This window comes from Rhamphochromis sp. 'chilingali' (genome assembly GCF_963969265.1).
Source record: "Rhamphochromis sp. 'chilingali' genome assembly, chromosome: 5".
Lineage (NCBI taxonomy): Eukaryota > Metazoa > Chordata > Actinopteri > Cichliformes > Cichlidae > Rhamphochromis > Rhamphochromis sp. 'chilingali'.
Genome location: NC_137932.1, coordinates 15079842 through 15093265, shown reverse-complemented (window position 1 = coordinate 15093265; position 13424 = coordinate 15079842). Strand labels below are relative to the sequence as shown.

The 13424-nt window shown below is 41.9% G+C and overlaps 1 protein-coding gene across 1 annotated transcript; it reads left to right on the top strand.

Annotated features, from left to right (window-relative positions):
• Nucleotides 1–4445: 4445 nt before the first annotated feature.
• On the top strand, nt 4446–13421 carry tmem151ba (transmembrane protein 151Ba). The gene is made up of 2 exons (XM_080883335.1): nt 4446–5450; nt 7608–13421. The coding sequence occupies exons 1-2, from the start codon at nt 5361–5363 to the stop codon at nt 9048–9050; spliced, it is 1533 nt and encodes a 510-aa protein (XP_080739461.1). The 5' UTR covers nt 4446–5360; the 3' UTR covers nt 9051–13421.
• The last annotated feature ends 3 nt before the right edge of the window (nt 13422–13424 follow it).

The window sequence follows — 13424 nt, the reverse complement described above, 5'->3', positions numbered from 1 at the left end:
AGAGCGTCAGAGATTAGTAGTAACTAATGATTAAATGCAAAATGGAGTGTGAGTACATAATGAGTGAAAAAGATGAGTGAAGAAGAAATACTTAGTGTATGGGAAGCCCCCAGCAGCCTAGGACTATTGCAGCATAACTAAGGGGGGATTCAGGGTCACCTGATCCAAAAGAGTGCCTGTCTCCTGAATCCAAACTGGGAGCTGGTTCCACAGAAGTGTAGCCTGAAACCCGACGGCTCTGCCTCTCATTCTACTTTTAAATATCCTTGGAACCACAATTAAACCTGCAGTCTGAGAGCAAAGTGCTCTATTAGGATGACATGGTAACAGTTCGCAGGCTTCTGACTAACTCTTACTGGAATTTATTTTCAGGGGCATGTCCAGAGGGGGGCATAGGGTGACATCTGCCCCCCCCCCCCTCAAAAGAAATGACTGCTTGTTAATCTTGCAGTGCTAAACATAGATAAGACCTGTTGTCTAATGTAATCATGATATCTACAATCACGAGGTCTGGGTAGTGGCTGAAAGAATGAGATTGTGGAAGAAGTTCAGTAATTTGGGAGGGATTTGGAGATCAAAGTGATAAACACATTAATAAAAAATAAGGAAACGACTAATAACTATTATTTTTAAAAATGATAATGATTCTGAAGAAGGACGATTCTGTATAATCTTCATTTTCCATTAAGTGCACTTTGATGCCTCGCTGCACAGTCACAGTGGAAAAACCCCAAAAGTCAAGGGGATAAGGAGGAGTACAATCAGTAGCTTTTCCCACACCCTCTCCTTTTCCCCCATCGGTCTTTATCTAAGAGTAAAGTTGAACTATTAAACTCCAGCTTCCCTCAAATGACTTCAGTAAGCTCATCATTCATTTCTGACTGTCGGCAGTGTCAGGAGAATCCCCGCTCATGGGTTTTTGCAAAGTTGAAATACCTTTAATGCAGATTAGTGTCTATTCACACCATCCAGTGCAAATTTCACTTTGTGGCTAACATGAATACATCTTTAGGCTAAGAAATATGAAACATGATATTCGCTTACACAAAGAGTCTGTCATATAACATCATTTATATTAGGGCATAGAGCTACACCAGCCTCAAATTGTATTTACTTCTGATCAAATATTCTGATTTCCAGCCTCCCCTCTTCCACCCAACCTGCCCTGTTATTCTTCTATCCTGTTCCACCCCATTAACGATTCCTGGAAACACCCCTGTTGCGCGATATGGCAGCCTCGCTTCTGTCAGTCTGCCCCAGGGCAGCTGTGGCTACAACCGTAGCTTGCCTCCACCAGTGTGTGAATGTGAGAGTGAATGAATAGTGGCATTGTAAAGCGCTTTGGGTGCCTTGAAAAGCGCTATATAATACCCCCCCCCCCCCCCCCCCCCCACACACACACACACACACACACACACACACACACTATGAAATCAACCTTGTCTAGTGTGCTAATAAAAAAACAGTAAATATATAATCAAATAAATGAACTGTGTTGGTTTGCATTTCCAATTTTTGATGTTTAAGTCTCAGTTGTTCTGAGAACCTTAGTCTTCACTGTGTACCACAGCTGCAGGGATACTGAAAGCAGCAACATCACATACAATAACGAAAAATGAAACAATAGAATCAAAAAACCAAACAACTTGTTTATGTGATTATTCCCCGCTTGAGTTGTGTGATTATTACTGCCTCTGAATGATGCATGAGCCCATGCACACTTTCATAAACAGCATTAAATGAACTGCTTTAACAAAACAATTACTCAACTGTCAATAAAACCAATTAAGTATGCAAAATCTGACCACAGAACTAAAACTTGCTAACACAATGACATGTTCCTTTAAGCCCTTTTGGAGCATATGCAGGCCTCACATCTTCACAACTTGTAATCCTGGTGACACCCTGTGCAATACGATTTACCACAGAGGCTCCAAATACTTTGGAAGGTATGCTTGTCTCTACATGGACTAATTACATCACCACAATAGCATGTGTGCAACATGCACTTATCAAACTTCACATGTGTGCAGTAGATATCAAAATAAAGTTTGACCGCGGGTGTTATCTGAAGCATAGAAAGGAAGGAAGTTCTATTATTTTTGTTTGAAAGACGCCATATAAAGTAACCTTCATCCGGTGTGCATTTACAAGATCAACACAAAGCCCATTTGTGTTTATTTATGATTTTTTTATAAATAAACCTGTTGGCCTATTCATTAGGTGAGATAGTTGAGCTTATCAGTCTGAGTCTGTCTGCGTCAAAACAATCCCTCGGAACTGTGCAAGGTGCACTCATGAAACCTTATTGATGTGTATTTGGTATCAAAACAGCGGGGGAGTTCAAAGGTGAGCGTGGTTCAGAGCACAATCACAGTAAAGTGTGATAATCTAAGTATGGGATCTAAGTCTGACTTACATAGAAGTATCAAATCTCATTAATGTACTCATTCAGAACACAACAAGCATCCCACTGTGATACTCCGTTCATCTGGCTTTTATTTTTGAAGTCCACAGCGGAAGTTTCGGTTTTCAGGCTTGTCACTGGTAGCAACAATAAACCACAAGCACATTATTATTCATTGAGCTTTAGTCCTTTTTCTAAGAAGCTGCAAAACCAGAGCTTGGTTTATAGAAAACTCATTTTGCTGGATTTAAAAGTGAGGAGACATTAAACATGAGCAGCTACTGATATGTGCTGAGGGGTCCTGTCTGTAGCAGCAGGAGCTCACAGTGTCAGTCTGTAGTTGTTTTGCATGCTTTTGGGATTGATGCAGTCAAATAAACAGAAGAAAATATTCAGAGCTTTTCTTTTTTAATCATCTGTATTTTTACTTTTACTTTTTTGAGACGCTTCCTGTGGTTTGGCCTTTAGAGGGCTCACTTACACAGCTGCTTCTGTACTTTAATGGGAGGGGGGTAGGTCCATGATGAAAACAGTCTACAACATAAAACAATGCTGACTGTTAGAGGGAAGCATTTAGTGCTGTTAAGAGTTGCCATCTGTTTTTCTCTACTGTTGTGTTTACTTTTTCCACTTTACACCAGGAGTCCAGTCCAATGTCCATACTGTGCTCTGTGATAAACACAGGCCGGTGTTCCAGGATCATACAGGAAAGTGTTCTTGTTTAAATAGGGCTGTGCACAACAAAAGCAAGGATAAATATTCAGTTTTCCCTACTTGGTCTTCTTATGGTCTCTTCTTTCACAAAAAACAATGAAATAATGACAAACGCTTTGGGGCAATTCTGTCTTTTTGCCCTCTTCTCCTTATTCACAGCATTAAGTAAACCATATCTCAGCTTAAACTTGAACTTTTGTACTCTTTTTCTTTTTGTCTGAAAGCTATATTTGGTGGAGTGATGAGATTAATTTGCTAAGAATTTAAAATACAACTTTATTGTGGAATCATCACATGTTCTTTAGGAAGTTTATTTGAAATGAAAAGTGGAATCATCCAATCACATGACAGCAACTCAGTGCATTTAGGCATGCTGACATTGTCAAGATGACCAGCTGAAAATCAAACTGAGCATCAGAATGGGGAAGAAAGGTGAATTAAGTGACCTTGAAAATTGTATGTTTGTTGGTGCCAGATGTGCTGATGTGAGTATTTCAGAAACTGCTGGGATTTTCCCATGCAACTATCTCTATGATTTACAGAGAAGAAAATGAGAAAATATGCTTTGAGCAGCAGTTCACTGGGTGGAACTGCCTTGTTGATGTCAAAGGTCAGAGGAGAATGGGGAGACTGCTTTGCACTGACAGGAAGGCAACAGTAACTCAAAAAAATCACTCGTTATAACCAAAGTATGCAGAAGAGCATCTCTGAATCCACAGGACATAGAACCACGAAGCCGATGGTCTAGAGCAGCACAAGACCACACCGGATGCCCACTCTAGTCAGCTTAGAACAGGAAACTGAGTGTATAATTCACACAGGCTGAACAAAACCGGACAACAGAAGATTGGAAAAATTTTGGCTGCTTTGATCGATTTCTGCTGTGACACTTGGATGACAAGAACTCGACATAAACAACATGAAGGCATGGATCTATCCTGCCTTGCATATAGAGTTCAGGCTGCTAATGGCGTGGGCCACTTTTGGCCACTTGAGCGTCACTTAAACATCACAGCATGTAGCCGATTGTGTCCATCCCTTTATGACTACAGTGAAATTATTTTCTAATGGCTCCTTCCTGTGATAAAAGCTATTAAAGTCTGACCAAAGTGTCTAACTAAAACACTTTTCATCGCAAACGCTGTCTCGTGTTTCATCTTGTACAGCATGTCTTCAAACTGTGGTGGTGTCCAGGGTGGAAGAGAGGGACCCAAATGCAGCACACATAGGCAGACTAAAACGAAAGAGAGACATTTATTGACCCATATAAAGTCCAAATGGATAGATCCAGGGAATATCCAATATACACAAACAATACATAACAAAAACCCACAGAAATAAAACAGCTGCAAAAAAAGGAAACATGACCTGGGAATTATATTTGCATTATATTATCTGATGATTAGGCCCCTACTCATAAGATGTGGTTAGCTTTTGGGGAGTCCCATTTAACAAATGGCTATCTTGTCTATTATGTTGGAATTTGTACTTTTGATTGATTTGTGAATAAACTAAACTAAACTAAACTAAATTAAACCCTTTGACAAAAAGAAACAAAGCCAAACAAGCCAAAAAATCATACCATCTGAGGAGCATCACAGGTGGCTTATTTAATTTCATATATATAACGAATTTAAACCCTACGTGAGCTTTTACTATTACTGTTTTTCAAAGAACTTGCTTAAATACAGATCAGAATAAAGATCTCTGCTGAGAGGAGCCACCCCCTCCTCAGCAGCGGCAGCAGCAGCGCCCCTCTGTGCTGTTGTGAGTTACGTGGACACGTACGTGCGTGTTATTTACATCGTGGTGTCGGGCTGGCTGCTCGCATGTGCCGCTGCCCGTCTCCTTTGTCCTGCTTCACAGCTTCACTGGGTGTCATGGGCTCTGCCTGCAGGGAGAGGAGCTTTGTCACTTCCCTCATCACACTGGATCCCTCGCCGCAGCAGTCCTCATCACCATCACCATCGCATCGCGAGAAGAGTCACAGCCTCTCAGTCTTCTTCGGAGGCACAATGACCGCGTTCCCGTAGGCTACACCATGCGAAGTGTGCCCACCTGAAACAGGCTGGGGATGCAGCATCCTTTGAGCCCTTCTGTTTGGGTTCCTGCTGCACTGGTTTCCTGCGGATGATGCGCGGAGGAGTTCGCGGCGTGTTTATGTCTCACTCTGCTTTGGAAAGCCCCCATCCCATCAGGAGATCCATGCTCCACCGGTCTTTGTGTTGTTGTTATTACCATGTCCCCAGCATCGGCTGCAACGGCAAGTGAAAGCGCCACCGCCACCACCACCGTCCCCGAGGAGGAGACGGAAAGCCCCCGGGAAGAGGTAAGAATTGTTTGCAGTAAATTAAGGCTTTTGAGTAGTGTGGCATGTTTAAGTGACAGGCTGCCTTTGTGCATGCTCACTGTAATAATCTCACGGTAATAATCATTTGGCTTTTTTTTTTTTTAGATTCTGATTTAAGTGTTTGCACAGCACTTAAAGCGCTTTATTTGCCTATTATACGAACCCATGCGCGCACTCGAGCGTGTGAACGCCATGATTACGCTCCTGTGTCCTCCGGGCAGGCTTCCAAAATTAGGTTTAAGAATCTATCACGGTCCAATCAGGTACACGAAAGTGTTAAAACAAAAAAACTTACTTTGCTCATATCTTTCCAGAAGATATTGAAAGTCACGCAGCATTTAAAAGACATCTTGACGTTACTAGGGCTGGGAGAAGTGAGATGTTGTATTGGGGGGGGGGGGGGGGGGGGGAGTCTGTAAATTTCCCTTAAGGGAAAAACTAAAACAGATTTGGAAACATAAGGACTCAACAGCAGTTTTCCTGAATTAAACTATAACACCCAATTCCTCTCCTTCTTCTCCAGTCTTCCCCTACATGCACACATGCTGGGCAAGTTACATATCCATTACACAAGAGAGTCTTTTTATATAACCTAGCTGGTCTTATTATGTCAAGAGAAAGTGTCCATGACTGCGAGAGGCACTAAAGGCACCACGGCAGCCTCCTGAATGTGAAGACTGTACAGATTTGAACCTTCTTGAAACTGTTTTTCCTTTTAACAATAGCCACTTTCATATTAAAATCTATGACTCCTATGAGTGCAAACTGTAAAATTACATTAGGATATAAGCACGTAAGGTGGCGTGCTGAAGTGATTCTCAGTTGTTGCTTTCATGCAAAGGGAATTTTCACTAAATACAAAACAACACTGAAACCAAATATTAAAAAATGATACAAGAGCCTTCAGCTAACTGTACACAGAAGACTTTTAGAGCTGTTTCATACAATAACTGCCTTAAATATAAATGTAACTCACTACAATTAAAAATGGATTCTCCTTTCATATTTTAGGACCAGCGCAAGGTTTTTCTAACACATTTTTAATCAGATTGTAACATGCAGAGATGCATTTGCTTTGCAGGCACATAATCAGAACGATATCTCCTACTGCACAACTGTTCATCATTAACCTCGAGCCTGTAAAATGTAACACTGGCCACAAAATGTGCCACGTAGTATTGATTGTAATTTTCGAACGTGGCCAGAATGCTGGTGAGCGAGCACTCCTCCTGCAGGAGGTTTATCTCAGTGGGGAATTTCACTGTTAATCCCTTTTGCTCTGTGGGGTGTAGCCTTGGGTTGGCAGTGTGCTTGAAGACCATGTGACCAAGGTCGGGAAGTTAATTATGATGCAAGAACATTGATTATTTATGCTCGTCTATCACTCGAAGAGCACAGAGCTGACATGTCGAGTTCAATAAATCAGCGCTGTGATAGAGCAGATGCTTTTTTTTTTTTAAATGTGGTGTTTAGAGGCGACCTATAGATCAAAATCTAGACATTTACAGTCTAATCTGAAGTGTTAGAAGTGAGGTCTGTCATGCAAATTTTTTTTGAATGAATTTAGTGATAATCTTCCCCTTCCTGGGACTTTTGAATCTCTGCCAGGTTTTGTGTGGCTGTGCTCCTGCAGGGCGTAACCAGCTCTCGAGCTCTTTGATGCAGCCGCTGGGGCTTGCTGTGCCCCGAGGAGATAAAGGATGGCACCATCTAAATGCTGCCCAAGTCAGACTACAGCCTTTTTTTCTGCCTGTCTGCCTAAATGTTTTTGACTCTTTAAAATCATATCAGTTCTTTCAAGTCTTCAACTCTCACGTGACAACAGGATTTCTTTTACATTTTAATGGTAATAATGAAGGAATCGTCTGATTATAACATGCACAGAGCAAGCAATGAGCAGTTGGCTCTTGGCTCATGCATAAACTATGCAAAAGCACTTGCAACGAAGAATATTTCCTTAAATATTTTATACACATGAGCCGCTGCTCCTTAACTTTTTGCCTACAGGTATTTAGGTTGTGTTCATCAATGCCACATTAAAATGTGCCATTCATTTAAATCTTCAGGTATAGGTTACTCCTTCTTATATTATTATGTTAATACCTGTGTTTGTAATCATTTTTTTCTCTTTTGCAGCAACAGCCTCAGAAACAGTCTCTGGCTAAGTCCTTGTGTCAGGAAACTCACTGGAAATGCCTGCTGCTGTCACTGCTGATGTACGGCTGTGTCGGGGTGATGGCCTGGTGCCAGGTGACAGAGGTCACACGCCTCACCTTCAATAGCGCCTACAAGGGAAACTCTATGATGTACCATGACAGTCCCTGCTCCAATGGCTACATCTACATCCCCCTGGCCTTCCTGGTCATGCTCTATGTGGTCTACCTGGTCGAATGCTGGCACTGCTACACCAGGAATGAGCTGCAGTACAAGGTTGATGTGGACAGCGTGATGGAGCGCATACAGCGCATGCAGCAGGCTACGCCTTGCATCTGGTGGAAGGCCATCAGCTATCACTATGTCAGGAGAACGCGACAGGTGACACGTTACCGTAATGGAGATGCCTACACCACTACACAGGTCTACCATGAGAGAGTAAACACCCACGTAGCCGAGGCGGAGTTTGACTACGGTAACTGCGGGGTTAAGGACATCTCGAAGAACCTGCTGGGCCTGGATGGTTTCCCCATCACCAAGCTGAGGTTCACCAAGTGCTTTAGCTTTGCCAATGTGGAGTCTGAAAACTCCTACCTGAACCAGCGGGCCAGGTTCTTTACAGAAAACGAGGGCCTTGATGATTACATGGAGGCACGTGAGGGGATGCACCTGAAGAATGTCGACTTTAAGGAGTATATGATTGCCTTTTCTGACCCTGATCACCTTCCATGGTATGCTTCCAACTCCACCTTCTGGGTAGCGGCTGCTTTCACCTTGTCCTGGCCTATGAGGGTGCTGACAGAGTATCGTACTTCCTGTGTGCACTACCATGTGGAGAAGCTGTTCGGCTTTGACTATGTGCCAGTAACGCCATCTGACGAGCGGGTGTATTGCAGACACATCCCACGGGTCAACACAATTGACAGCACAGAGCTCGAGTGGCACATCCGCTCCAACCAGCAGCTAGTGCCCAGCTACTCTGAGGCGGTTCTCATGGACCTGGCCCAGCTCTCAGGGAGCTGTAATAGCTACTCCTTATCCGGAGGCTACGGCAGCTACAGGCAGAACTGCGAACGCTGCCACCGTGCCATAAGCAGCTCCTCCATCTTCTCCCGAAGCGCCCTCAGCATCTGCAACACTGGGAGCCCCCGCATCCCGTTCAGCGCCAGCCGCTTCTCGCTGGGTCGGCTGTACGGCTCCAGGCGGAGCTGCCTGTGGAGGAGCAGCGGGAGCCTGAATGAGCAGTCGTGTCCCACAGAGAGCACGCGCTGTCTGTCAGGCCAGCAGGCCAGTGAGGAGAACCCTCCAGCCTATCAGGACGCGCTGTACTTCCCAGTGCTCATCGTGCATCGCAACGAAGGCTGCCTCAACCACGACCACCGCTCGCTGCACAGAAATGGCTCCTGTGTAGAAACTTCACTCTGATGACACGAGCTAAGGCCAAGGAAACTCTTCATACATGGACTCTTGTGTCTCTTTAACACAGAGATTTAAAAAAAAAAAAAAGAGCATTCTCTGAGTTACCACAACAAAGGATTTGTTAACATTTCTAAACATACTGTCACCTGACACAACAGCAATTACAACAAAGTATGTGTGTGGAATTTATCACTCAATACATCAGGGAAAAACAGACCCGATGAGACTGTTGTTTAAAATACAGCGAGGCTTTAAAGGATACTGCCAAAGTGTCATGTGCAGCCCTAAAGAGTCTGTTGAGATTCAGATAACCAATGAAAATCAAGGGCCATCCCATCCTAGTGTAAATGCCATATTTACAGATCTTAGTCACAGACAATTTACAAAGATATGAGTAACATTTCCCGGTATATGAAGCCTGAAATGGGCTTTGACTCAGCAGCAAATGAAAAAATTAAATGGATGCCAAACGAGAAATGGAACGCAAAGATAAGCAACCTTGTCAAAACACACTAACGAGACTAAGTAGTTTTGCTGAAACCAAACACCCTAACCCTCTCATGGCTCTTATCAAAGTGAAGTCAGTACAGTCGACAAATACAGAAATCTGCATGTTAACACATTTTGATCCTGGATGATTTAATGTCTCCATTCAAAGTTAATGCTCATGGAAATCCATTCAAAGAGAAAAAAACTGAAAATAAATGTGCGGATAAAACATTCAGTCAGCTGATATGTGCTTGGCTGCAATGACATTAAACTCCATGGCTCGCCAAATATAGCACAGGAGGAGTTTGAATAATTTAGCAGACGAGGGCTGAAGGACACGAGGATTTAAAACTGATTCATAAACACTTCTTTAAACTGTTCAAACTGTACATTTTGTAAAGCAGTAAAAAATACCCTCACTGCACTGCTGAGAAATCAGTGTCAACTCCGCCAGTTTAAAATCTTAAAGATCCATTTAGGTTCGTGTTGGGCAATATTTTCATTGAGCCTACCTCTTTATTTAAGTGCCTAGCATCAACCGTTACTGACAAGCACAAGCTGCAATGACTTCTCATCTCATCTCACTATCCTCCCATTAAAACAAGCAGAAGAACACATCAAGGTTATTGAAAACATAGGCAAAAATCCACAAGTTTGTAAGAATCAGACACAAAATGCTTTTCAGATTTCTTTTTCACATTACTCACACAGCCAGCCCTGTGCTGCTGCTGCTGCTGCATATCAGAGAGACAGCTAGAGAGCTGGCCATCGAAAACACTCGAAATAGGCAGAGGCCTGGATTCACTACTGATAGTGTCAGATTTAATTATATAAAAGGATTACTTTAAAACACTAAAACCTACTTCCTCTCAGCTGAGTGCATGCGGTATCTGATGGGAAATTTACTTTTGCAGCCAAGAACCGAAGCGGTGTTTAATGCAAACAGTGACAAAAGCCACTCCCCGCAGCACAACCCATCGCTCAAAGTTTGGTTTATTTCTTCCAGCACTCCTTAATATTTTTGGACAGTCATTTAGCCACTTGAAGGAATGGAGGTTAAGCATAGAGGACGTCCATAACGACGGATATACATGGATCATACTGCCATTACGGCCATCACTGAATACTATGAACCTCACCTGCGTTTAGACATTTGGTGTTGAGATTTGCCTTCCCGATAAAGTGATCAATCAGCCATACTCATTACATTCCATGTGTGTTGTTGTGTTTGGAGCTGTGGACTGAGACACAACCCCCTCATAACAGGCTGAGTCACGTTTAACTAACAATTTTAACCTGTTTTCACAACTCAAGGTCATCTATGCAACCTCACCCCAAACTCAGGATAGTATTCAGGTCAACGATTCTGCTTGCAACAACATCCCGATAATCACTCATGTTCTCATCTGCACATAAAGAAGGCGGAGGTGCAGATGCAAACATCTCCAGTCATTGAGTTTCACTTCTGCACTCGCTATTCATAAATCCATCACTTAGTCTGTGTGTAAAGGTCCGGTAAACTGCAACGTTTTAAAGTCGATTTTTGCTAAAATTGATTCCACCATGAAACACAAGAAAAATGCGGTATCTTAGCATGAAAAAGAGGTTATTACCAGAGAAATCTTCCACTAGAAAAAACATCTGCATTATCAAAGAAAACAAAACAACTCTTCAGAATAATACGTCTCATATTACCGCTCTAACAACTTAATGCGGTGGGTTATGAACAGCTTCAGGCTCCTGTATTCAAGATGCTAACACCAAAATCTCACCTGAAATCTTGAGATAGGGGGACATTTATGACAAGTGTTTGAAATAAATTAGTTTAATCACAGAAAAACTGAAGTGTACAAATGGCAAGTTATTATTTTAGGCTCTCTATACATCTTCAGTGGTTCCAGTGTGTATGTTAAACTATTCACAGAACAGATGTCAGTGATCTGAGCTAAAATGGCTGGGAATCAATTGAGCTAACAAGTTAATTTTTAGCCCATTCAGATTCTTTACTTATTTTGTAGCTGTGAAGGACTGGATCACAACCGAGCTCGTGCTGGTCAGAAGTCAGAGACTCAAGTGGACTTGCATGACTCAGAGGACAACACAAATAACAGCATGCAGTCTCCACAGGGCATTTAAATTTACCGAAATGTCTTTTTTGTTATGTTAATCAAAATATAGGAGGATGCACCGGATGTCAATGCTAAAGTCACTGTGCCACTCTGAAATCATCACAATCTCTCCTTCATCATCATCATCAAGCCTCTCAGGTGGCTTCACTGTGATATTCATACATAGTCCCATGTAAGAATAGAAAAATGTGTTTACCCGTGAAATGTTTACGCAGCAACAGAAACAAGCTATTTGACCGATTACAATCTGACTGAAAGTTTTAAAGCTATACACTTTTCCTCTATAGATGACTGTTAGAATAACATTTCTGCAAAGAAAGCAGCTATAGCCGTTATCATGTCTTATGAGGTAGATTAGGCTCGTACGATGATTTGTATTCTTTCACTCAATGATGCTTTGGGCCTCATCTTTTATACTTCCATAAATCTGTGGATTTTTAACATTGTAGAGCAGGATGGCTTTGTACTGTAAATAAATAGAGACAGGAGTGTAGAATGTCAGTCGATGTGGATATTGTGTGCACACATGCACACAAACACACACTTAACTGGAGCAGGGACAGATTTGATGTGTTGCTATTAAATGGAGAGAAGCAGAACAGTCCCCCTAAAAAGGCTGTTTTGGGATGGTTTTGTTTCCCTTTAAACACGTTTTTAATCATTTTAGAATACTTTTTTAAAAATACAAATGCTGTTGGTGTGATTTGACTGCTTTGGGATAAGGTATATCTAAGCATAAACATATGCTTAGTGATTACTAAGGATCTAAATATAATAAATCAGTATTCTGTCATAGATTTTTCTGCTTTTTGGCTAAATTAGTCCAGAATAACCTCTCTTCAAATGGCTCTGGAGACTGATTTGTGATTTTAGGTGTGACACCTGTGACATACACCTGATTCATGGCTATGACTGTAAATTACATCTGACTGATAATTTTGTTGCCGCCTAGTTCAAGAGTTACACTATTTACCAGTAGATTATAGGTAAAAATAAAACAATGCAAGTCTGTATGTATTCCAACACCATCACGACGTTGCCTTGATGTTACATAAGGACTGAATACCAAACATGTGTATCAAAGTAGAACAAAAAACTCAATAAACTGAAATGCTCACTAAAATATCTGGTCTATTTGTTTAAAAATACACAACAGACATGCCAGAAAGACTATGATCACTGATCTGAGGTCAACTGATGCAACCAGTGTTGCATGTTTGTCAGCCAAAGGAAACTTTTGATACTGTCAACAAGTGTAGTAAATAGAACAGAAGCAACAGTGTGCTGGTCCATCCCCTCGGTCCCAAGCTCATTGGTTCCTGTTGCTTCATAATCAAAACAGGACATATTTTTCACACTTACTCATTGTCTAAAAAGTCTCAGCTGGAAGATTTCTGGAAATGTTACTCGAACTGGAGTAAATGTGAGTTGTGATGTTGTGATCCCTCCCCCTGCTGGCTACGCAAAGTAGGTAGATCCCGATATAAACTTTGCTCAACTTGCAGGAGACTGTTTGAAACAACAACTAATGACAGCGCAGGATACCCATGATTGATACATGACCTGGTCTGCCAGCAACCAATCATCTGCTTCAATCATTATGAATTAAGTAGGTATCAGACAACTCATTTGAGATAGTTTAAAGATCTTAATGACACATCATATCCTGCATTTTTCTTACGTTAGAATTAATGTAGGGCTCACTTACATCTGTTGTGTTTTAGACCAAATTTGGTTGAATTTTGCTGCATATTTTCGTTTA